Here is a 24,700-nt window from a genome sequence, read left to right on the forward strand (position 1 = left end):
TTCCGGAGCCTTTTTGAGGCCCTAAACGACGTTTTTTGGGGAATCCGAGGGCAACATCAGTCCATTCCATGGACCGATGTTGTTCGTTCCAACAATGATAGTGCTCGGATAGATCTTTCTAATGAGCTATTGTACGCGTCAAACGGAGATCATATGCCAAAGTTACGACCCCGGGAAGTTGATGTACCAATTTACCCCAAACGGGGCCCACAGTTTGGCGTTTCATCTCCTAGGGTTAGGTTTTGGAATGTTAAGGTTTTCCATTGTTTCTCAACAATAAATAGGCCTTCGAGCCTCATTGTAACACAGTTCAGAGGCATGTAGCCATCACATCTCTTCTCAGAGATAAGCTACCATCGCCCTAGCTGGTTTATTTCCATTTTTGGTTGTAAGCATATTTTAGTATTTTCCATTAATGAAATGAAGTATTATTTCCGCTGCATCTTTGTGTATATGGTTATCTCTGTAATTTGTTGTGTTCCTGTTTAAATCTGGATCACTCAGTGAGGGTGCTTGGGTCAAAAGATGTTTTGGATGCCTTGGTTTTCTTCCGTGGCACTATTTGCTCTCGTGGCCGCGGACGCTTGAGCTGCATGGACATCGTCTGTGGGTCCGCGCCACCTTGTTCTATGTTTGTCTCTAGTTCGGGCGAAGGTGACTTATGTCTTTTGCAGTCTTCTTCTCATGTTCTTTGTTGTTCCACCAACTTCGCGGCGTCATGTGCTGCCTGATCCTTAGCCTCTGCTTCCTCATTCCTGCGCTTCTCTGCTAGTTGCGCCATTCGAAGCTTTCTCTCTTCCTTCTTGCGTTGCACGGTGAACTTGTCCGTTTCCACTGCGGAGTCAGCTGGAGCATGCCAATCCGGCAGCCAAACTCAAGGACTGTGAATATTACATCGTCAGTCACCAGGTATGGTAAATCATGCCACATCTTCGTAGGGTCCTTTTGCACCTTGATGAAAACATGGTGGAAATCTACTTTGAACTCTCCAAAGCTCTATAAATTGTTGTATATTGTGGGCCACAACTACAGCTTGCAATTGATCCCCATCTAGATATTCATCTCCATCAATATCCAAAATATGTTGCTCTACTTTATCCTCTGCACGTCCCTAGCCGCCCATAGCAAAAGGGTACTTCGCTGCCTCTAGAAGGTCCGGCGTGATCGTAGGGAACTCGCTATCTTCGGACAGCTCCCATGCCACCAGTACTATCGACAACAGGAGCCACGCGTAATGAAATGTTTTGCCTTATTCCTATGCCTCGCGGCAGTTCGCAAGGAACTTGCCGCATAGATAGTTCACCCAATTGAATTGGACTCCTTCCACACATTGGGCCACGAGTGCAACCACAGGCGCAGGCACCTCATCTGCGCGGCACTTCCGTGTCACCTTCCTTGCTAGGATTTGTGTCGCGAACTTGACGGCAAGGCTATTAATGTTGGAGATGGCATACCCTCGCTTCTTCTTCTCCAACTTGAACCTCTTCGTCATTACTTCCGCAAGGGCCAAATCACCACCTTTTCCTTCAAAAATGTTGGCTGGAACCTCCCCTGAGTAAGGCAACCATGTAATCTAGTGAATCAAATGGTCAGTGATGGGGATGGGCTCCTCCAGCCACAAGCACCCATCATGCACCAAGCAGAGCAGTTGCCTTATGACAAAGACGGTCACTGGGGCACGGTGGTAATGCGACACCCAGAGTAGGTTTAGAAATCCTACTTTCTCTACACCTCTGAGCCATGTCCGCGGCTTCAATTGAATTGTTCCAGTAGTCTCATCGATCCTCTGGTGCATTAGCTTCGCAGTTGCTAAATGCGGGAACTTCTTGTGGTCTGCGAGGTCCTAATCTTCAAATTTCAACACAGGAACTCGCCCCAAGTGCGGTCCCTTAAAAATAATATCGTCTGGGAGCAGTGAAGTTTGCAAAGAGCTCTTGCTCTCATCTATATCCTTTGGCACCTTGACTTTACCCTTGCACGGAGGAACATATTCCGGTAGCCTGGTGATAGGGTCTGCACCCTAGGTTTCGACTTCCATCTCTACATCCTCCTCCTCCACCAAGATTTCTTCAAATTCTTCCTCCTCAGCCTCCAGATTAATGGCCTTCCCCTTTTCCTGCAGGGTGATCTTGGTCCTCAGTGGATTTCTAGGTGAGACGCGCATCGAGATCATGGCCTACTTATCCTTCTTGGGTCTTAGTGTTCGTCGTGATTTAGGGACCTCAATGATTATTTCGGTGCTCTCTGGGGCTTCCACTTCCGCAATTTCTTGCGCGGCTTCTGTGGGTGTCGACATCATTCAAGTCAGAAGGTCATGCGTCTCCTTTGGCAATGTTTCAAACACTGAACTTGCTCTCAAAGCCTCAAAGTTCGAAAGGTCCATTCACACTTGATAGTGCAACAGCTCAGTTCTCAAAATGCCAAGTGTTTTTTGCTGGACAACCACTTGTAATTTATAGGGCCTTTTGAATTTGAATTTGACCATTCCCCCCACATTCAGTTCATTAATGCTAATTTGGTGGCAGATTTTCAAGAATATAGCCCATAAAGTTTGCCTTAAATGCCTGTCGCCCGCTCCAATTGGCCCTTATTTTTTTCTCTTCGCAATCATTGTATTATTAATTCATCAGTCTGAATGTTAATAGTTTAAATTTTTGAGGTTATACTAGAGGTAATCCTTCTGTTAGGTCGTCGTTATCATTCTTTTATTTTTTGTTTATATTCTACAATCCATTAGGGTTTACTTTTTTTATGTATTAACTCTCTTTGTATTGGCTTTATCAAGTTTTTATAATTATATTCAACGTATTTATATGCCAAAGAGTTTTATAGGCCCTCGATCATTGGTCATGAAGGACATTCTAGAGTTTGTTAATGTAATAACGAGAAATTTCTTGCTTTGTGCACTAGTTTTCACATTTCCACCGAGCAATATATCTAGGGTAATTCCCCATAGAGATCAAAACCTTGTAAAATTATTTGTTTTTTTATAAATTTCAAGACACATTATTTCGGTATTTAGTTTCTAACTTGTTGGAATCATTTACAATGTTTCTGAGTTGTGTATTCATTGGGGAATCCACTACAACTCCAAGGTTTTCATTCTTAGCATTTTGTTGAGTGGAATATTGATTTTCAAGTAAAATACATATAGTTTATTTTTTTATTTCTCTATTATAATACTTATGGTCCCATATTACAAATTCTTTTTTATACTTATCATTTCTCTGTGATTTCTTTATGGGATTTTTACCCATGTCGTTTTGGCCCTTCTAGCCTTGCAATTAAAAAATTTATCAATCTTTTATGTAACGGGTGATTGTATAAAACAAGATTATTTTCATCATGGTTTTTATTCCGTTCTTTGTTATGCTAATATGTTTTTTTAGAGATTAGGGTTTTCCTCTAACCCTAGACATACCATGACAACATACTAGCTTCGGCTCTATCTTTTATCCTCTAATTTGGCTCTGTCAACTTATATTTGAATTCACATTTTTATCATTTATTATTAAATTTGACTCTGACATTTTATGCCTGAGTTATAATTTACAAATTTCATACCCTAATCGTTAGGTTTTTTTCAGGGTATTTGTCCTTATGTATATACTTCTAGTTACATTGCACAGATTTTGACACTATTTCTAATCTATTTTACTAAGTTCGATTCTTTTATAACCCATATGAATCAATGGGTCTTTCATACTCTAGATTCTCATAAGCTAAACTACTCTTTGATACGAATATTTCCAGTTAGATATGACTTAATTCATTTATATATATTTTGAAGTGTGGGTTATAACTAAATACTTTATTTTGTATTTTAGGTATTAAAGCACTTCTTAAATGATATTTTGAGGATTTTCTTTTCAATATGCTACGAAAACGTTTCACTATCACTCGTGAAGGTTTTCGAAACTCACCATTCTAGGTCGAAGGATTTCAAAACACTGGAATGATTTTTCTTTGCATGTTCATGAATGTGACATTGAGACATCTCACCTAGATGACTTATCTTCTATGTTATATATCTATATGTTGTAATTATTAAAGGTTATCTTCCTTCCAAGAATAATTTTCATTCTACAGGCTTACAAGTCTATGATTGTACTTAATTACGAGTTCCTTCAACCCAGAACTTCTGTTAATTTTTGTAATTTGATAAGGTCATGTTGACTTACACCTATTACTATGGATATTTCCTTTTCTTTAATAACTAATACAAACAATGTTTATATATCAAACCTTTAAACTGTATTTCTATCCGTTATGTTTTATGTTCTATCTAAAGGTTCCACCCTTCTCTACATTTATTTAGAATTCCCAAATGTAATCATTCCTTCAAAGTTTAGTATACTTTGTCTTGAAAAGATTTCCTCGCAATGTAATTATTTTCCTTCAATTTTGATATTGTATATAAAAATGTTTTGCATGTTTCATTTATTCAATACTATATCTATATATATATATACACCATGTCAATTCTTCTCTTAACAAAAGAATTAAAGCTACAATACTCTACTTTCAATTATGTTTTGTTTATACCAATAGAAAACCTTGTATATATACAAGGTTTCATTATTTAGTGGCTAGGGTTTCATGCTGAAATTGTGGCTTTGCACCCTTCTAGATGGAACTTTAAATAGTGGTTCAACTCCTCCTAAAATCTATGACCACCTCCATGAATCTATAAACATCAGCTTAACCATAAGAAACTTGATCGAACAAACTACAATGTTGCATGGATCAGTTTTATCCTTTGCACATGGTCAGGTTTTTTGCATACCAACATAGTGTGATCCCACATGTGGGTTGTGTAACAAGACTCTCCACAAATTCTCTATGCGGCTTCGATGCAAATCATTATGGAAACTTGGCCTTGGCCCTATGTAATGGTCCCATAAACAAGGATCTGAAAAACCTATAACATGGCTTCCTAAATTTATTGTTATTAAGGCTCACATACCACTTATTATTTTAAGAGTTTGTGCACACACAATTCAGAGGAATGATGAAAAAAATAGTACACAAGAGCTTACATGGTAAAATCCTCACAATTTTTGAAGAAAACATCCATGGGAAAGGCAAAAGGTTTTATTGCGAGAGAAATACTACAATTAGGCTTGCACTATTATAGCCCCCTCATCTCTCATACTCATAAATGAAGTAGGCATTGTTATAATATTTTTTTGTAACTATCTTATGGTTCATAAAACCATCAGAGTAACCACAACAACATAGGTAAATAACATTTTACATTTACATTTTCTTTTAATATATTGTTGTCAAATTCTAATAGATAGTCTAGGTAATTAATGCAGGAAATAAAGTTATATTATATATAAAATGAAATCATGGAGGAAACTAATTAGAAATGACTTGAGAATAACTGGGAAAGACTCATATCTAATTCTTAATCTAGGCTTGTGGCTTTGGGGATACTCAGGTCTATGCATCAGGTCATGGTATCCTTCTTTCAATCCTTACTCTAACATCATTTCTTTAGCTCCCATTTAGATGAGTCATCCCTCTCTTCAAACATCAATTCAACTCTCACAAAGCTCCATTTTGTTATTCAAAAAACTAGGAGGCACAACATTTCATCATATGCTAAGATATGTTGGACATGGGTTTCAACGAAGTGTTTCCAATAGTAATTATTTTGACAAAAACAACTAATCTCAAGCTAAGAAGTTATATTATCATAGAGTTTCTCTAAAATGTAAAGTTTTCCATGAAATTGAACATATTGCATCCTAATTCCCTAAAGGACTTAAACTGAATAGGAAGCATCAACATAAATCGACTTGGTGAGTTAGTTCTATAGAAGATCACCAATTAGTTTTACATTCCAATATGTAGCAATCAATTAGATCCCCAGGCCCAACAAAACTTGGTACCTCGAGAAAAGACGCAAGGAAAGGTAGTTGAGGAACAAGTCTATACAAAATTAGGGGAATAAGCATAAAGCCAATTGAGTCCATGAACAATGAAAAGTTGGGTTATCTGGGTTTTGAAGGGAAAAGTGACCAAATAATCTAGAGTTGAGAGATTACACAGAGCATAACACACTCTTCTAGTAGTCAACTCTCACAAAGCTCCATTTTGTTATTCAAGAAACTAAGAGGCACAACATTTCATCATATGCCAAGATATGTGTGGAAATGGATTTCAACAAAGTGTTTCCAATAGAAATTATTTTGACAGAAACAACTAATCCCAAGCTAAGAAGTTAGATTACCATAGAGTTTCTCTAAAATGTAAAGTTTTCTATGAAATTGAACATGTTTCATCCTAATGCCCTAAAGGACCTAAATTGAATAGGAAGCATCAACATAAATCAACTTGGTGAGTTAGCTCTCTAGAAGATCATCAATTAGTTTTACATTCCAATATATAGCAATCAATTAGATCCCCAGATCCAACAAAATTTGGTACCTCTGAAGAAGACACAAAGAAAGGCAGTTGAGGAACAAGTCTATACCAACTTAGGGAAAGAATCATAAAGCCAATTAAGTCCATGACCAATGGAAAGTTGGGTTAACTTGGTTTTGAAGGGGAAAGTCACCAAATAATCTAGAGTTGAGATATTACACAGAGCATAACACACTCTTCTAGTAGATAATAGGTTTTATTTACTTTCATAACTACCTAAATTGGTTACAAGAGAAGAACTTAGAGACTAAAGGTTAAAGAAAATGGTATACTCGAGATATATATATAAAGCATAAAGAGAAATCAAATATCTTCATGTGCAAACATTTCCTCAAATTTTGCATTCAAAAATAGATTTTCGCTTAAAAAGATTTAATTCCTCTCATCTTTTAATAGATTTGAAAATAAAGTGAATTTATACTAACAACAATTCCAATACGAAATTATCTTGTGTTGTTGTAGTGTTTGCAAAATCCTTTTACTTATCATTACTATTACTTGTCATATTTACTAAAATTTGAATGCATTTAACATATTAATAAAAATCTAGACTACATTTATTTTGATTATATATATATAATTTGATTTCTACATTTAAGTCTTTACTATTAATTTTATTATTTATTTTTTACCATATTCATTATCATAAACTTTGCTACTTATTTCTAAATTACTTTGGATAGAAAATTAGATATTTCACATAATTACATGTTTCTGGATGGTCATAATTGTTAATTTTTTACCTTCATATATATAGCCACAAGACCTCTAAATATGTATTTTTGATCGACCTTACTATCACTGTTATCCTATTACCAATCTTCCTAATATGTGCTTTTGATCGACCTTAATGTCATTATTATCTTACTAATAATCATTAACAATCAAATCATTGTATATTAAATTTTAATGTGCATTCTACCTTCTTGCAGGTTTATATAGTATTTTTATTTTATTAAAAATATATTAGATCTAGAAGTTGGTTAGAACACTCATGCTAACAACTAAAATGTATCACTAGTAACACAAATAAATCTTTTATAAATCAAATTTCAATAAAAGTCTATTGATCCTTTTGTTAATATAAATTTCAAGAAAATTAGTATCTTTGGTATGGGATATTCATTTATTTTATTTTGATACTTAATATTATCGGAATTCAAATTTATAACATGGTACCATAATGTTAGTATTAAAGAAGAAATCATTTTCATGGATTTGGCAAAAAATAATATTATTTTGATAACCTTTTAGTGTGTTTGAAATGGTATTTGGCAATTTTATTTGAGTTAAAAGGGAAATTTGCTTACAAAGTTAGAACAATAAGAGAGTTTGTCGATGATAAATACGGGGAGCCATGCCCCTTCTACTAATGGTGTTGTCGGGTCTGCTTGGATGAAGCTGTGGTCTCCCGTCCCTCTCAAAAACACGGTTCAATTCATAATGACGTCTACCCCAATATTTCATCCTCTAATATATGCAAATTTAATTAGAAAATAAACCATCCCCTAATATATTAGAAAATAGGGTCTATTGTATTAAAATTATGTAAAGAAAAGTTGTTTTAATTTGATTTAGAGTTTTTCTAATGGTAAAGGAAAATACTTTAAAATTATATATTTATATATATATATATATATATATATATATATATATTAACTTTGATGGGTCATGTTTTGAAGAGTCTTGGAAGTATATATGTGGGAGTACTTTACTATTTTTAATGGTTGGTTTAAGTTGTACTTTGGATTTGATTTAGTGTTTTTCTAATTGTAAAGAAAAATATTTTAAAATTATATATATATATATATATAATTTAACTTTGATTGGGTCATGTTTTGAAGAGCCTTGGAAGTATATATGTGGGGAGTACTTCAATATTTTTAATGGTTGGTTTAAGTTGTACTTTGGAGAGTTATTGGTAATAGCGTGTTTGATTTTATATTTTTAATAAAAAAAATTATGGTTTTAATTCCAAAAGAATTAAATTTCTCATCTTTTTTTCATTTTTGTTTAATTTTTTATTCTAATGTTTTTTATAAAATAATTTCTAAATTGTTTGCTTCTCGGCTTAAGAAAATTCTTCCCTTATTAATTTTGATAAATCAAGGAGGTTTCGTCTTTGACCGGAAAATTTTTTATAACATCATTTTGATACATGAAGCAGTGGACTCTAGTTGGAGAAGGGGAGACGAGGGCATGATCATAAAATTAGACATGACCAATGCATTTGATCGGGTGAGACATTAATTTCTTTTCAAGGTTATGCGCAAAATGGGGTTTCATGCAAAATTTATTTAGTGGGTGGCATTGTGCATTTCTTCACCATGGATAGCTCCCTTAATCAATAGTAGAGCAGCAAACTTCTTTAAATCCTCACTGGGTTTAAGACATGGTTGTATGTTCTCCACCTTTCTGTATATCATAATGGTTGATTCTCTGAGCAGACGCTTAGAATTTGAAAGGACCTCTTCCAACCTCCCAAGCATTAGATTCACTCCAAGAACAAAGAGCGTAAATAATGGTCAATTTATGGATGATACCATTTTGTTGGGAGGAGCTTAAGTATTAATAGCTAAGAGATTTAAATCCACTTTGGACATATTCATGTCAGCATTTGGGGGGAAAACAAATGATAAAAAAAGCCAAATATTCACATGGAATACAACAACCCATAAGGCAAAGAAGATTGGAGATGTTTTTGGATATAAAATAGTTAGCAGTTGGAAGGACTTTAAGTATATGGGAATTCCAATCTATCTCACAAAAACATCCCCTAAAACATGGCAGAACATTTTCGAAAAAAATAATATGAAGTTGGAAAATTGGGGGGCAAGATGGTTGAATGTATCAAGGAGAATAGTCTTGGTAAAAGCAATACTCTCAACCATCCCCATATATCAATTCTCAACTTTATTGGCACCTGAGTATGTGCTACAACAAATAGGAGCTTACCTAAAAAAGTTTCTATGGGAAGGAGGCAAATCAGAAACCAAAAAATTCCATCTAGTGAATTGGAATGTTATCTAAGTGTTGAAATTGCATGGTGGATTAGGAATCAATGATCCTTCTTTGGTAAACATCACAATGGGAGACAAGTTATTCTGGAAGGTAAAATATCAACTAGAACTATGGTGGGTACAAGTCTTGCAAGCCAAATATATGAAGGGTAGTAATATTCATCTCGAAGATATCTCTTAAGGACCTCCAATTTGGAAACTGATAGCCTCCTCCTCTTCTTTAATTTATAATCATCTTTGTTGGATCCTGGGTAATGGAATCAAACTTAATCTATGGGAGGACTCAATTCTAGGACACCAACCACTGAGCTAGGAACAACCTCTCAGTTCCTTAAGAAATTATCTTAAGCAAGCAGGTATTGGTACTCTCACCCATATTTCGAGCTGGGATGAGAAGGGTCTATGGAAAAAGTGGAAGCTTGATGTATTCTTGGACAATCTATGACCTGAAGTGGAGATTTTGAAAAGTAAATTGAATCGGGGTGTGCCCCACTAAGTCAAGTAACAAGGGATAAAAGGGGTTGGAAGAACTCCTTCTATATAGTCAAAGAAGGATACAACACTCTCTTATTCCATTCACATGTCTTAATGAAATCCTCGATATGGAGTAAGATGTGGTTTTCTAATGCAATTCCAAAGGTAAATTCCTTTTGTTGGTTGTTATGCCATAAGAAAATTTTAACAATTGAAATCTCAGAAAACAGGAAATTGTTGGCCCTTCTAGATGTCCCCTTTGTGAGAAATCAGAAGAATCAATTTCCCATCTTTTTCTTGCATGCCCTTATACCCGCGCAGTTTGGACCCTTTCCCTTGGACCTCTCTTTACCAAAACACGTTGGCCCTCAAACATTCATACATTTTTCTCAGCTTGGGATAAGCAATACTTGGGCCCTATTTAGACCAAATCCTCCTTCAAAGAGATCTAGTTTTCTATCCCCAAATATCTTAGCTCGTATATATGGCTCTCCAAGAACAGTTCCATCTTCAAAAAAAAATCAATTCCAACAAAGTATGCTACTCTGAAATCCCTCTCTTTTTGTTTAGAATACAACCTTCCATCCTTGGACCCCTCATTGGACGTTCTAGAGAAGTAGTGGATTTCTCCTTGGATCTCTCCCAATCCCATCACTCTTTCTTCAAATCGGCACAAGTCTCCTCCTGGTTGGTTGTTGCACCTTTCTACTAAAAAATTTGTAGAATGGAGGAAGAATTTTCAGTCCTGGGTTCTCCAATTTGATGGAGCCTCCAAGCACAATCCAAGGGTAGCAGGAGGGGGAGGTATACTTCTAAATCCCAAAGGAATAATAGTGGATAAATTTTCATGGGGACTCGGTAGGAAAGAAAATAATCAGGAAGAGATGTATGGACTTTACTTGGGGCTATAAATAGCCCAAAAGAGTGGTATCAAGGATATAAATATTTTAGAAGACTCCTTTCTAATCATTTGACACCTAAGAGCCAATACACCTCCAAAAGATAATATGCTAAGCTTATTGTTCCACCGTATCAAGGATGCCCTTTGCTCTTTTTCTAGCTCCCCCTCTTTCCATATCCTTCCATTTCTCAATAGTGAAGCTGATCTTCTAGCCAATAAGGCCTTCCTCTTGGAAAAGGGGCAATCAAAAATTAATGGTATTTTTGTTCAAGTTGTCATCCCCTAAATGAATCTAATGATCAATATTTGTAACCCCAATCCCAAAGTGTGCCTTTATCCAATAATAGAGCCACTGTCAAAATCCTTTTCTCATTTGAACTCCCCTAAATTATCTCCTTGCCCCTGATTTCTATCTCCATGTATGATTGTAAGGCATATTGGGGATAAGATCCCACTTTCAATGATAATTCAACAAATCTCGTACCATCCCATCATGGCACCTCATACGGATCGATTGCATGAAAATGTGTTGCATTTATTTGCACTAGTGCCTCCCCCTTCCATCCTTTAGCTAAATCCTTTGGCATCTCTCTTCGTCATCTTTATTAGCATGGCTCATTCATGTGGGATAAAGAATATTAGACGAGAATGTAACACAGAGTCCATGGCATATGAGGAAGGTGTCTTCTCAGTTAGTTAGGATATGATTACTTTGTCTTGGGACCCTGACTTAAGTGATGAGAACTTGTAGAATCACATGGGACTATCTAATAGTAGAGAAATTAAATTGAGGAGAGGTGGCTCTATTTTCTCCATTCTGTGTGAGTAGGGATGTTTATGGTTTGGCCATCCCCTAAATTTTAGATGAAGGGAAGTTATATTAGCAAGGGTGGCGCACAATCAGGGAAAATGGAAGCTCTCTAATGAAATTCAGGTTACTATTTAGGTCCTTTGTCACTGGGAAAGTTGTTTAGGATTCAAGCACCACTACAGTTGGGAAGTCTGGCATCTCACTTTCTTGAGCTCAAATTTAGTTGTGTCCATTCTGTAGTTAGTTAGTTTGGTGCGCACTAGGGAACATTGTGTTTTCTTAAAGGTTAGAACCCTACGGCTTGGAATGGATTGTCTTTTCCTCTTGTGGTGCCCCTTTCCTTTTGGGTTTCTAGTCTCTAAATTGGCAATTGGGCTATACGACTGAACATCAATGAGTGCAGGAAATGAAATCAGAAGTTTCATTACTGCTTCATTTTCAGTAGGTCCTTATTCTTTCTTTTGGCTTCGATCTGAGCTAGCCCCACTCATAGATTCAAGTTCAGATTCAAACTCTTCTGCCTCAACCATGTTAGGATATTCCGACACATAGGAAATAGTTAAGTATAACTTGGTCTAGTATAGAGTTAGGTAAAGTTTGTTTCTTTACTATGTACATTTTGTAACTTACAATTCGACGGTCACAATATGTAGTGATCCGACGGTTCATTCTCTCCTCAGTATTACCGACACTTGATCCGTGGCTTAACACTTGATTGGTCCATGATCTCTATTTAAAGAGCATGGAGGGTAATTTGTAGGTTAACTGTTCATGAGAGAAGCTTATGTAAAATTTCATTCTTTTATTAATAAATTGCCTAAAGTGGTCGCATTGGCTCAGGCTGTGGACTGTTTCCCTCTTTGAGGGTTTTAACCACGTCAAAATACCGGTGTATTGATCTGTGATCTGTGTGTGAGCGGTGTCCTTTGGTGTTCTGTCTGAGGAACTTACCCTGTAAATTCCTACATGGTATCAGAGCTATTTGAGGGCCGCGTCCGTTGGTGATCCAAATCTGAAGCCGGTAGAAATGCATCCGACTACCGTTTCCTAGATCTACTGTTTCTTACTGCTTTCGGGCCAAGAGGACTGCTCTGTTGTGTTAGGAGCATCTGTTTCAGTGAGGAACCCCTTTCGTTTCACACGAAAAGGTTTCTGGTAGCCCTAGCTACGTCATTTTTAAGATCTGGAGGTATACAATGTTTATTTGCAGTTTCTAGTTATTTTCTCTTTGTTTATTATTTCGGTTTATTTAGCTTTTTTTATTACCGGATCTATACCTTTCATTTCTGCGTATGCTCTTTTCCCTGCAACTATGTGCGATCTGGGCAAATCAGAAACAGAGAGGAAGGATTTTTCTCATGCGTATGCTCTTTTCCGCTGCGCCTTAGTGTGATCTTGGAAAATCAGAAACATTGAGGAAAATATTTAGTTTCCGGGTAAAGCTAACCTCAAGCCATAAGGCTTGTTTGTGTTTGTATGTCCGTGTTTGGGTTTTTTGTTTTTTTTTTTTGTAGGGAAAAAGAGCTTTCTCAAGCAAGCACGCAACCCAAAGCTTCAGTGACTAAAAAAAACACCCCCCCCCCCCCTCTCTCTCTCTCTCAAACTTTTAGTTTAGCTCACTTGGTCCAAAGCTAATTTATGAGAGTAGAGGTCTTGAGTTCAAGTCTCCTTTTTGTGGGGGTGGATTTTTCATTTCCGCACATTCCCGCACTTCGTCGGCATCTTCATCAACTTTTCTTCTAAAAGCCATAACTTCTTCAGCCGGAAGCCGTTTTCAGAGCCGTTTTTTTGAACCAGCCTAATTTTTCGAGATCTTTCTATTGGAACATTTAGTTTCAACATCTATAGCTTCATTTTCTGTTAAAATGGAAAGTCCATGCCAAGTTATTCTTGACAGCACCAACTACTTCCAAAGGTGGTCCTACATTATGGATTTACTTAGAAGTAAAGGTCTCTACAGAATAGCCTCAGGCCAAGAAACCAAACCAAAAGATGAAGATAAGGCAACTAAATGGGAAAATAGGCAATATCAAGCACATGGGTTGATAGGGATGTCTATTTCTCCAGATCTTAGATTCCATATTGCAGAACTTGATACTCCTGAGGAAGCAATGAAACAGATCACTAAAGTTTTTGGAATTAAAAATGAACTTAAAGCCCATCAACTCGAAAATGAGTTGCTTACATTGGACCCCAATAATTTTTCTTACATTGAAGATTTTTTGTCCAAGTTCAAGACCCTTAGACTTCTCTTGGAAGGTGTTAAGGTTAAGAAAGAAGATAGTAACCTTATCTATTCCATTCTTACTAAGTTGGGACCAGCCTATTCTGTGTTTGTTTCCACCTTCCATTCTACAAGAGAAGCCTTCATTTCTCAAGGACAAGCCTACAAGTCCCCTTCCTTTGATTCCTTTTGTGATTCTTTAATAAGAGAACAAGAAAAACTCTTACACCTTGGTCTTCTTCATCTTGGAAACTCTTCTAAGAAAGCGTTAGCCGCCCAACAACAACCAAATTCAAAGAATCCTAAGAAGTTGTATCCTAAAAGGAATGGTCCTAAACCAAACAAGGGTCCTAAGCAGTTTCAACCTCAAAATGAAAAATCATTTCAACAAAATGATAAGACAAATAAAAAAAAAGGGAAGAAGACTGATAGACATTGCAACTTTTGTAATCGAGATGGCCACTTAGAATCCAAATTCTTTAAGAAGATGGAAGCCTTGGAAGCAACAATGAAGAAGCATAACATCCATTTGGAGCACTCTTCAACTTCAACTTCATCTTCGGGAATAGCACTTTCTACATGTGGTTGTCAAGCCTCTCGGTCTGGCTATGCACTAAATGTATCTTCTTCTTCTCATTCTCATGAGTGGCTCATTGATTCTGGAGCTTCTTATCACATGGCCAAAAACAAAGCCATGTTTTCTTCTTTAAATGATAGTAACACCAAAAATATATATGTTGGTGATGATAGATCTCTTAGTGTTGTAGGGACTAGAACTGTTCATATAGACAATGGTCAATTTAATGATGTATTATGTGTTCTAACCTTATCCTGCAACCTTCTATCTGTATATCAGATAACTCATTCGGGTGAAGGTAAAATCATTGAATTTTCACCTCACGATGTTGTAATTAAGGACCTAAGAGATCTTAGACAGATTTTAGCTACTGGCATTGCTGATGATTCTACAAGGTTGTATAAGTTTCACAACTTTGGGTCATCAAATCTTCCCTTGGTATTTGTTGCTCATAATGATGAAGTGAGCAAACTTTGGCATGAGTGATTTGGTCACTTAAACTATCGCTCTCTTCAGAAAATATGGTGACAAGTCTTCCAATGTTATCTTGCAGAGATGGTGTTTGTTCTGGATGTGTACTCGGAAAACATGATCGGGACAATTTTGAAAAATGTGCCTCTTGGCACGCCTCAGCCCCTTTACAGCTTGTGCATAGTGATTTATGTGGTCCACTTCTAGTTGTTTCATTCTCTGGCTACAAGTATTTCTTAACTTTCATTGATGATTTCTCTATACGCACTTGGGTATACTTCTTAAAAATCAAGAGCGAAGTATTTAACATGTTCTTGGCCTTTAAGGCCTTTGTTGAAAAACAATCTGGACATCAAATTCTTAAGCTAAGATCTGATAATGGCGGAGAATATGTTAACACCAAATTCATCAACTTTTGCACTGAGAATGGAATTCAAATACAACATACTGTTCCATATACTCCACAACAAAATGGTGTAGCTGAAAGGAAGAATCGCACCTTAAAGGAAATGACTAATTGTATGCTTCAATCTAAAGGACTTAGTCTTAATTATTGGGCAGAAGTAATTAACTGTGCAAATTACATAATAAATCGCACTCCTACTAAGGTTTTAAAGAATATCACTCCAAAAGAAGCATGGAGCTCAATTAAACTAGATGTAAGTCACTTTCGTGTTTTTGGAATTGAAGCATGGGCCCATATTCCAAATGAGAAACGTAAAGCTTTAGAACCTAAGAGTGAAAAATGTATTTTTGTTGGATATTATGAAGATGTCAAAGGATATAGACTTATTCCACTTAAGTCCAAAAATGTTATCATTAGAAGAGATGTAAAGTTTGTTGAAAATATATCGGCCTACGAGCCTAGTTCGGCGGATGTGCCACCTCTCCCTATCTCTTCTACTTTTGAAAATATTTCTTCTTCAGATGATGAAAGCGAGGATGAAAATCCTCCCCCACCTTCTCAGGATCCTCCTTCAGCTCCTCAGCTTCCAAAATGGGTCCGTGCTACTCGGGATGCAGCAGGTGATCTTGCCGATGATCCTACAGAACAACAACGTACACGTTCTCAGTTTGATAGAGCCTCTTCTTTACTTGCTCAAGCTTCAATGAATTATGATCTTGACACCTTTGTAGAAGCTTCAGGCCATCCAGATTGGGAAGCAGCTATGAATGAAGAATATCATTCATTATTGGCAAATGATACATGGGATCTTGTTCCTCTACCAAAGGGACGAAAACTTGTTAGATGCAAATGGGTTTACAGAACCAAGTATGGACCAGATGGGAAAATTGATAAACATAAACCTCGTCTTGTTGCTAAGGGTTTTTCACAAGTTGAAGGCATTGACTACACTGAAACCTTCTCCCTTGTTGCCAAGATGAACTCTATCTGCCTTGTTCTTTCCCTTGTTGCCTCTTTCAAATGGGAAGTCCATCAGATGGATGTTAAATCTGCCTTCTTGCATGGGGACTTGCATGAAGAAATCTATATGGAACAACCTATTGGCTTTATACAAATACACTCCAGCCTTGTATTTCGGCTTAATAAATACCTTTATGGTCTCAAGCAAGCTCCTTGAGCTTGGTATGCCAAAATGGATAACTTTCTTTTAGAAAATGGCTTTTCTAGGTGTCATTCTGACAATATTGTCTACACCAAGAAAGTGGGCAAGTCTCTTATCATTCTTGTTCTTTATGTTGATGATCTTATCCTGACTGGTAGTGATCCCAACCTTATAAACCATGTGAAGTCTAGCCTTAAAAGGAAGTTTGAAATGACAAACTTAGGACACTTACATTATTTTCTTGGTCTTCAAGTCTTGCAATCCAAGGAAGGTATTTCCCTTTCCCAGTCCAAGTATGCTTGTGATATTCTATGCCATTTTCACATGGAAGACTGTAAGCCAGCCCCTTCTCCCTTTCAATCTGGAGTCAAACTTTCAGTCACTTGTACTTCTCCTGAAGTTGATGCTACCTTATACCATCAAATTGTAGGAAAACTTTTGTATCTAACCCATACTCGTCCTGACCTTTCCTTTGTTGTTGGCCTTGTTGCTCGGTTTATGCAAAACCCACATGAAAGTCATTGGAAAGCAGCTAAAAGAATACTTTGTTATGTTCAAGGTACAGTTCAGTTTGGGATTCATTATAGTGCCGAAGCAACTCCTCTATTGGTTGGTTTCACTGATTCCGATTAGGCTGGTGACCCTGATGATCGGAAGTCTACTGCAGGTTATGTGTTCACTCTTGGTTTAGGACCTATTACATGGGCTTGCAAGAAACAAGGTGCCATTTCTCTTTCTTCAGCAGAAGCAGAGTATCATGGTGTCGTAGAAGCTAGTAAGGAAGCCTTGCGGCTTCGTCAGATCCTATCAAAGTTTTGCTTTCAGAAGCAACATCCGACTACACTTTGGTGTGATAATCAAAGTGCCATTCAACTATGCAAAGATCCAGTCCAACATCAGCGCAGCAAACACATTGAACTGCACATGCACTTCATCAGAAAGCTCATTCACGACCATGTTTTTGAAGTGCAATATTGTTCAACAGATGCTCAAGTTGCAGACATCTTTACAAAGGCTCTCACAGAGGCGAAGTTCACTAAACTTCGATTTATGGTTGGAGTTCAGGAAGTTGTCACTAGGGGGGATAGGCTCTAGTGCCTCCTTCCTTCTCCTATTGTGTCATATTTGTAAATCCTTCAATCCTATCCCAAGTTGTTCTTAAGGGGGGATGTTAGGATATTCCGACGCATAGGGAATAGTTAAGTATAACTTGGTCTAGTATAGAGTTAGGTAAATTGTGTTTCTTTACTATGTACATTTTGTAACTTACAATCTGACGGTCACGATATGTAGTGATCCGACGGTCCATTCTCTCCTCGGTATTACGACACTTGATCCGTGGCTTAACACCTGAGTGGTCCATGATCTCTATTTAAAGAGCATGGCGGGTCATTTGTAGGTTAACTGTTCATGAGAGAAGATTATGTAAAATTTCATTCTTTTATTAAAAAATTGCATGAAGTGGCCGCGTTGGCTAAGGCGTGGACTGTTTCCCTCTTTGAGGGTTTTAACCACGTCAAAATACTGGTGTATTGATCTGTGATCTGTGTGTGAGCGGTGTCCTTTGGTGTTCTGTCTGAGGAACTTACCCTGTAAATTCCTACAAATCATATGCGAGCATTACAGGAAGGCTCATGAAGCAATGAATGCTCAAATTTATGATTTACAAGTTATGTTGTATTAACAACAGGCCAACGATGGCACCCCATTAGAATTAGGTGAGGCTCAACAACAACAAATTTCACACTTGGAGGATGAGGTTGAAGCTTTGCAACATAATTATGGATTTCCAGCTCCATAACAATCAACGAGTGAGCTCAACAAGGGAGCCTCCTTAAGGCATAAACCTCAATCACAATGCAAATAGTATTAATTAAGCATCTATGTAATGACCAGTGTTATATGTGTCTAGATTTTGTTTCATTTTTGTCGAATATATCCTTCTAGGACAATAAGGGTATTGTTAAGGTTTAGGAATTTTGATCTATTCTAAGTGAGGGTAGATAGCTGCAATTTGACAATCCAGAAGCTCATGAGTAGAACAAAATTGTAATTATCATGAGTTTTGTCGCAACCGGGTGTAGACCTAGTAGAAAAGTACTCATTTCCATGAAAAAAAAGGATCTGAACTTATATAAAATATGAAAACAAAATAAAGAATTTATCTTAATCATTCAAATTACATTAAATTGAGATATTTATACTAAATTTATAATATATAGAAAAAATAAAAATAAAAAACATTAAATATTTATTTATTTCAATTTTTGGAATTAAATTATACATTACTTATTTATTTTTTAAATTGTCAAAATTATAAAAATTAAATTGCATAGTCTAATTAATAGACAAAATTTTCAAACACTTTTTTCAACATTTTTTTTTCCGAAATCTTGTAGAGATTTTTAAAAAATCTAAGTTTAAGTTATTCAATTTTTTGAGTGCCTCGAGGGTTTTTTAGGGTGTTGAATCCCTTTATGCATTCAAAAGTGCATTTTAAACAATAAGAAATCACGAACTTACTACAAATTGCATTGTCGGATTTCGGCCAAAAATTCATTTCATCTGTTAGTTAGACTATGCCGAATTAAATTTCTCATGACTCTTATTTTTATAAATTTTATATTCTATTAAAAAAAATTGTAAAGATAAAATCCAATAAATATCACTTAACAATTTATGAAAGTATACTTATGCACACTTAATTTCAAACATTTTCTCTTTTTGTATTTTTATATTCTTTAGGGGGGAATTAGTGAAATTTGTAACTAGGTTGGTCTTGTACTCACATAACACTTGGTTGATTTCATCAGCTACCACTATAACCACTAGGTGCATCACAATACCTTTGACATGGACACTTCATCTGCTACCACTATAACCACTAAGTGCAACACGCTACCTTTAAAATGGACACTTCATATGCTAACTATAATCACTAGGTGCACAACGTTGCCCCTAACATGGATATGAGTTAATTGAAGGTATTAAACCAAAGGCCTTATAATATTTTACATAACACGCTTTGTCAAGTCCACTACCACTATAACCACTAGGTGCACCACACTACCCCTAACATGGACACTTCATCCACTACCACTATAATCACTAGGTGCACCACATTGCCCCTAATATGGACATGAGTTAATAAAAGGGATTGAACCAAGGACCTCATAATATTTTACATAACATGTTTTTCAAAGCGATTTACACCTAAGAGTGCATATTGAAACCCATGGGGATCAAACCAAGGACCTCATAATATTTATTTATTTATTTCGTAAAGAAAAGTTTTCATAATATTTTACATAACACTTTATTGACATGTTTTTCCAAATGAGATACACCCCCATAGGCCTAAAATTGAAAGGGTGGGCTTTGATCCAGTTATGTATGCAAGGATCACGAGACCTTTTAATATAATCTCTCTAGGTGCAACCGCATGCTCAACCACTGCTATAAGGTCCTTAGTTTCCACCATAAAATCTCACCCCTTTAAACTTCCCATTTTTCCAAAAAAATCTTTAAAACTACCCTTAAATTTAAAATATATAATCATCACCCAAACAATTTCTTAATAACACACCTATTCACCAAAATTCAAAATCATGTATCCCATGGACATATTCATTTTATAATTATCATCTCTAATATTAAAATATATTTTTAAATAAAATACTATTTAGTTTGACCTAATCTTTACCACACAATTTTACATCATCATAATTTTTTCCACTTAACACAACTTGTCATAAAATTTAAGTCCATGCATTCCATCATAGAATAACGACAAAGGATTGTTTAGGTCGGATATTTGCAACATTGTAAGAAATGACAAAAATGAAAGCGAAGTTTAATATATATATTTTTTTGAAAGTCAAGTTTGATAGCAATTAAGACATGGACCCAATAAATTATTTAGATAAATTAATTTTAAAATTAAATATATAAATTTTAAACATAGGTTAAAAAAACAAAAATCAATTGTTACTTGTGTCTATTTTATTTTAAATTATAATTACAAAAATTCAGTTCGAAATAGGTTAACAAATATAACAAATATTTAATATTTAAAATATATATTTAAAAATTTAATTATTGATTGCATAGTTTATTAATTAAATATCTATTTAAGAAGAAATCAATTATCAGTTTCTTATATATATATATTGGAATATGATTTTTAAAATTTTAATTTAATTAGCAATAATTATTAGGTGGATGGAAGGATTTTAACTCTTACCAAATATTTTAACATATTTACACTATGTCTGTAAACATTTAAATGTTGGCTCAAATAATAATAAAAAGTTAAAATTAAAGTAAATTTATTAGGCCGATAGGCCTTCCTTTGGAACAGACTTTCGTCGTTCCTTTCACTCTCGTGCTGACACGTGGCATCTTTTTCCTGAATAGCCCCTTCACTCCTCATACCGACACGTGGCATCGGATTCTGCAGGAGTTTTCCAGTCTCGTGCAGGTAGAAAACCAGAAGTTTTTCAGCGGGACGGTTGTGCGAGGGAGTGGCGGAACAGTTCTGAGGGAGTGGCGTGGTGGATATTTATGTTCTGCGAGGAAATGGCGGCGGCGTTTAACTGTTCTGGGGTTCCTATGGAGGTTAGAACACAACCTCATTCACGGTTTATTTTCCAGTTTCTTCGACAGCCTGACGCCCTGAAGACAGAAGACAGTCCTCACATTTTGCAAGCGCAAGGAAAAGATCATCAACGCATTTTTACCTGTGACAGAGGTGATCGCTATTTCTGTGTTTATTTTTTTTTCATTCATTCTATCCATCGGTCTGTTGAATGCAACTATTGTTGCTGCATCTTTTTTGGTTATGAAGAGAGGCGCCTTTCTCCACTACAGCTACGGTTTTGACCCCTGCTGCCAACTCGCTGCTGAGTCAAACAACGGAACAATTACAGAAGTCCTAATGTGCTTGCTAGGCTGCAATCAGCCCACTGTACAAGAAAAAGGAACAGCTGTGCTATGGGGCTCTATGATAATCTCATTTGAATGCAGGCACCATCCTACTCCCTTGTAAATGAAGATCCCCTGCATAATTTTGAGTATTTTAGTCCAGAATGCCAAAATCTTGGAAAAGCCTTAACATAATTTCAACCCATATGTTGGCGTTATGTTTTTGGAAAAGCTATATGCGATGGGATTCTGCTCTGTTTCAACCTCATTTATAGCTCCAACTTCATCATATTGCATGCCTGAACCCAGAACCGAGATGGAGGTAAGTGTTGTGATACTTGCAATTGGAGATTCGTTTCTCTAGGTAAGTTTTGTGATAATTGCTATTGGACATTCATAAACCAGAAAAGGGGCTTCTGCATGATATTGCATGTGGCATTTTTGGGTTTTTCTGAATTGGGCTTGCCTAGATTTCTCTGATTTGCTTCTTGGTGTTTGGATTTTAACATGTACAGTACAGTTGATTCACATTTTGGCCTAACCGGGGGGAATTCTATCCTTAGATAGGAGCATGCATAGAATTTTGTTTAAGGATAAAGAAATTGAGGAGGATCTCAGCTGTTGAATTTATTGGCAGGGAAAATCCTGACAGGAAGCATAGTGAATGCCCTGTTTTTGCATTTGGGTATTTTTCATATGCATTGAGCCCTCTTGGTGTGGTCGATTTTATTGGAAGGCTGCCGAGATAAGCGCCTTTTCTTTCTCTTTATTTTAGTTTTCTGGGAGGCATAGTATATTTTATAGAATATGGCTGCTGGGAACCGAAAAGTTTCGGCTGCAGCTGCCCGAGCCCATACCAGAACGGGCAAGTCGGACAAAAGATCTGATGCATTGAGTGGAGGTAAGTTAGTTTAACCTAAAATTGTTTTCTGCTCTTTCTGATCATTAATGGCAATTTTGTTGTAGTTTTGAATGCCTTCCCTATTTTATGAGCTAACATACTCAAATACTCAAAGTGTTAAGCAAAGGTAACAACATAGCATTTCAGGTATATTGAGAAAATTAGCCATTGTTTTAATGGTGGGGTTCCTTGCATGGGCATCCAAGTCCATCCAGCCGCCCCCTTCTGCTATCTGTGGATCTCTGAATGGCCCTCCAGTTATTGCCCCTCGAATTCGGCTTCAAGATGGAAGACATTTGGCCTACAGGGAAAGTGGAGTTCCCAGAGAGAGAGCAAAGTATAAGATCATTATGGCACATGGTTTTACAGGATCCAGAAATGATACCTTTCCAGCTTCTGAGGTAATTGCAGAATGGCATTCAGGTTTTGCAGGAAATTGTGAAAGAGCTGGGAGTGTACATTGTAACCTTCGACAGGCCTGGGTACGGAGAAAGCGATCCTCATCCTAAGCGATCTGTAAGAAGTGCGGCTTTAGATATTGAACAGCTTGCAGACCAACTTGATCTTGGTCCCAAATTTTATGTGATGAGCTTCTCCCTTGGGGGATACACGATATGGGGATCCCTCAAATATATACCACACAGGTTCTCATCTTTTTTTTCCCAACTTAGCATCTATTGTCTATGATATTAGTTGATATAATACTAAATAGGGTGCACACAGAGAACTTTGCAGTCTCTGTGACTATAGTTAAGAAACACAACGGTTGTGTTAGATCCTTTTCTAAGAAATTTTGGGATTCTGCACTTTAATAACATTGAAATATGAATGATGGTAACACAGGTTAGCGGGTGCTGCACTCTTAGCACCTGTAATAAACTACAGGTGGCCTGGTTTCCCAGTTAATTTATCTAAAGAAGCTTATTATCAGCAAGCCCGACAGGATCAATGGGCACTTCGTGTTGCTTATTATACCCCTTGGCTGACTTATTGGTGGAATACCCAAAAATGGTTTCCTTCTTCAAGCGTTATTCAAGGGACATGGAAACCTCTGAACAGGCATGTCCGCGAGCTAGGCCGCAAATTAGCTGCAAGTGGAAGATCTGCTGAAGTATTTATTTTTCCTTGATCTAGGCCTTATACCTCTCACTTCTTTTTGGAAAGTGAATTATAATTTCTTGTCTATTTATGTTATTTTACGTGGTTTGCAACTCAGACCTTGACCTCTGCTTTTCCTAGAAATGACCATTTTCAAATGGAAAGTCAGAATGCTATGTTTTTCAACTAAATTGAATTTCGAAATTTGCTTGAGGTTGACTGACTTTGGTTTCCATCTGAGACCTTGATCTCTCCTTTTCCTAGAAAAAACCATTTTCAAAAGTCAAATCAGAATGCTATGCTGTTCTTAACGAAATTGAATTGTGGAATTTGCTTGAGGTTGATTGACTTTTCTCTTTCTCAATAAACCAATGCTAAGATTAGACAAAGAATTCCAAATTAACAAGATACTGGTACTGTGCCTGATTCTGGATCCAAGATTTGTTTTCTCCTTATTTACTGATTCATTTGCCTCTGCAGCGTTTGAAGGCAGCATTGATGGTCATGTTTGGCAAGTGGGATTTTGATCCTTTGGAACTCAATAACCCATTTCCTAACAATGATGTTTCAGTTCATATATGGCAAGGGGATGAGGATGCATTAGTGCCGGTGACTTTGCAGCGTTACATTGGTGAAAAGCTTTCTTGCATCCACTATCATGAGCTTCCTGGGGTTGGTCACTTATTCAACCTAATGGAAGGCATTCCTGATCGTATTTTGAAGTGTTTTTTGTTGGGAGAGCAATGTTAAAACAGGGTTAATTAGACCTGTATCTCAGTTACTCCATTTAGGACCAAGTGGTTTTCTTTTTTGCAATATATGGATATTAAACTTAGTGCTTTGCATCTCTGGAATTTTCTCCAATACCCCTTTTCACGGGCAGTTGTTGCAGAGCATGTACAAATGATTTGTTGCAGCTTTATGTACTTTCCATTGCAGCCATATCTGCTTCACTTTCCATTACTCTTTTCATGAAATTAAATGACATGGTCAAATGCTTAATCTTATATGATAGCGAAAATCACATGGTCAAATGCTTTTGCTCTTGAAGTATGATTAGACTGTGGGTTATTGTTTTCTAAGGTTTTGTGCATGTGGGGTTAAATTAAGTTTACGTTTAATATGTTTCTTCGATTATTTGACATTAGTACTGATGAAATTGCTTGACAAATGAGATATGATTAGACTGTGGGTTGTTGTTTTCTAAGGTTTTGTGAATGTGCGGTTAAATTAAGTTTAATTTTAATATCTTTCTTAAATTATTTGACATTAGTACTGATGAAATTGGTTGACAGAG

General features: G+C 36.4%; 1 protein-coding gene across 2 annotated transcripts; it reads left to right on the forward strand.

Annotated features, from left to right (window-relative positions):
* Nucleotides 1–21,586: 21,586 nt before the first annotated feature.
* LOC149199932 (uncharacterized) lies at nt 21,587–24,410 on the forward strand. Of its 2 annotated transcripts, none has more exons than XM_089402558.1 (6): nt 21,587–21,726; nt 22,042–22,305; nt 22,453–22,706; nt 22,738–22,949; nt 23,149–23,416; nt 23,884–24,410. In XM_089402558.1, the coding sequence occupies exons 2-6, from the start codon at nt 22,212–22,214 to the stop codon at nt 24,151–24,153; spliced, it is 1,098 nt and encodes a 365-aa protein (XP_089258684.1). In that variant the 5' UTR covers nt 21,587–21,726; nt 22,042–22,211; the 3' UTR covers nt 24,154–24,410. The 2 variants fall into 2 exon arrangements, with proteins under 2 accessions (XP_089258684.1, XP_089258683.1); XM_089402557.1 differs by having other exon boundaries at nt 21,627–21,726; nt 22,057–22,305.
* The last annotated feature ends 290 nt before the right edge of the window (nt 24,411–24,700 follow it).

This window comes from Pinus tabuliformis, chromosome 2_1 (genome assembly GCF_031772625.1).
Source record: "Pinus tabuliformis cultivar Carrire ecotype Pingquan chromosome 2_1, CPIR1, whole genome shotgun sequence".
Lineage (NCBI taxonomy): Eukaryota > Viridiplantae > Streptophyta > Pinopsida > Pinales > Pinaceae > Pinus > Pinus tabuliformis.

Bases quoted from the DNA above. Each gene is read 5' to 3' on its own strand.
- LOC149199932 (XM_089402558.1), top strand. From the start codon at position 22,212: ATGGCTGCTGGGAACCGAAAAGTTTCGGCTGCAGCTGCCCGAGCCCAT. The intron at 22,950-23,148 runs GTTCTCATCTTT...ATGGTAACACAG, and splicing joins CTCAAATATATACCACACAG to GTTAGCGGGTGCTGCACTCT. The intron at 23,417-23,883 runs GTATTTATTTTT...TTGCCTCTGCAG, and splicing joins CAAGTGGAAGATCTGCTGAA to CGTTTGAAGGCAGCATTGAT.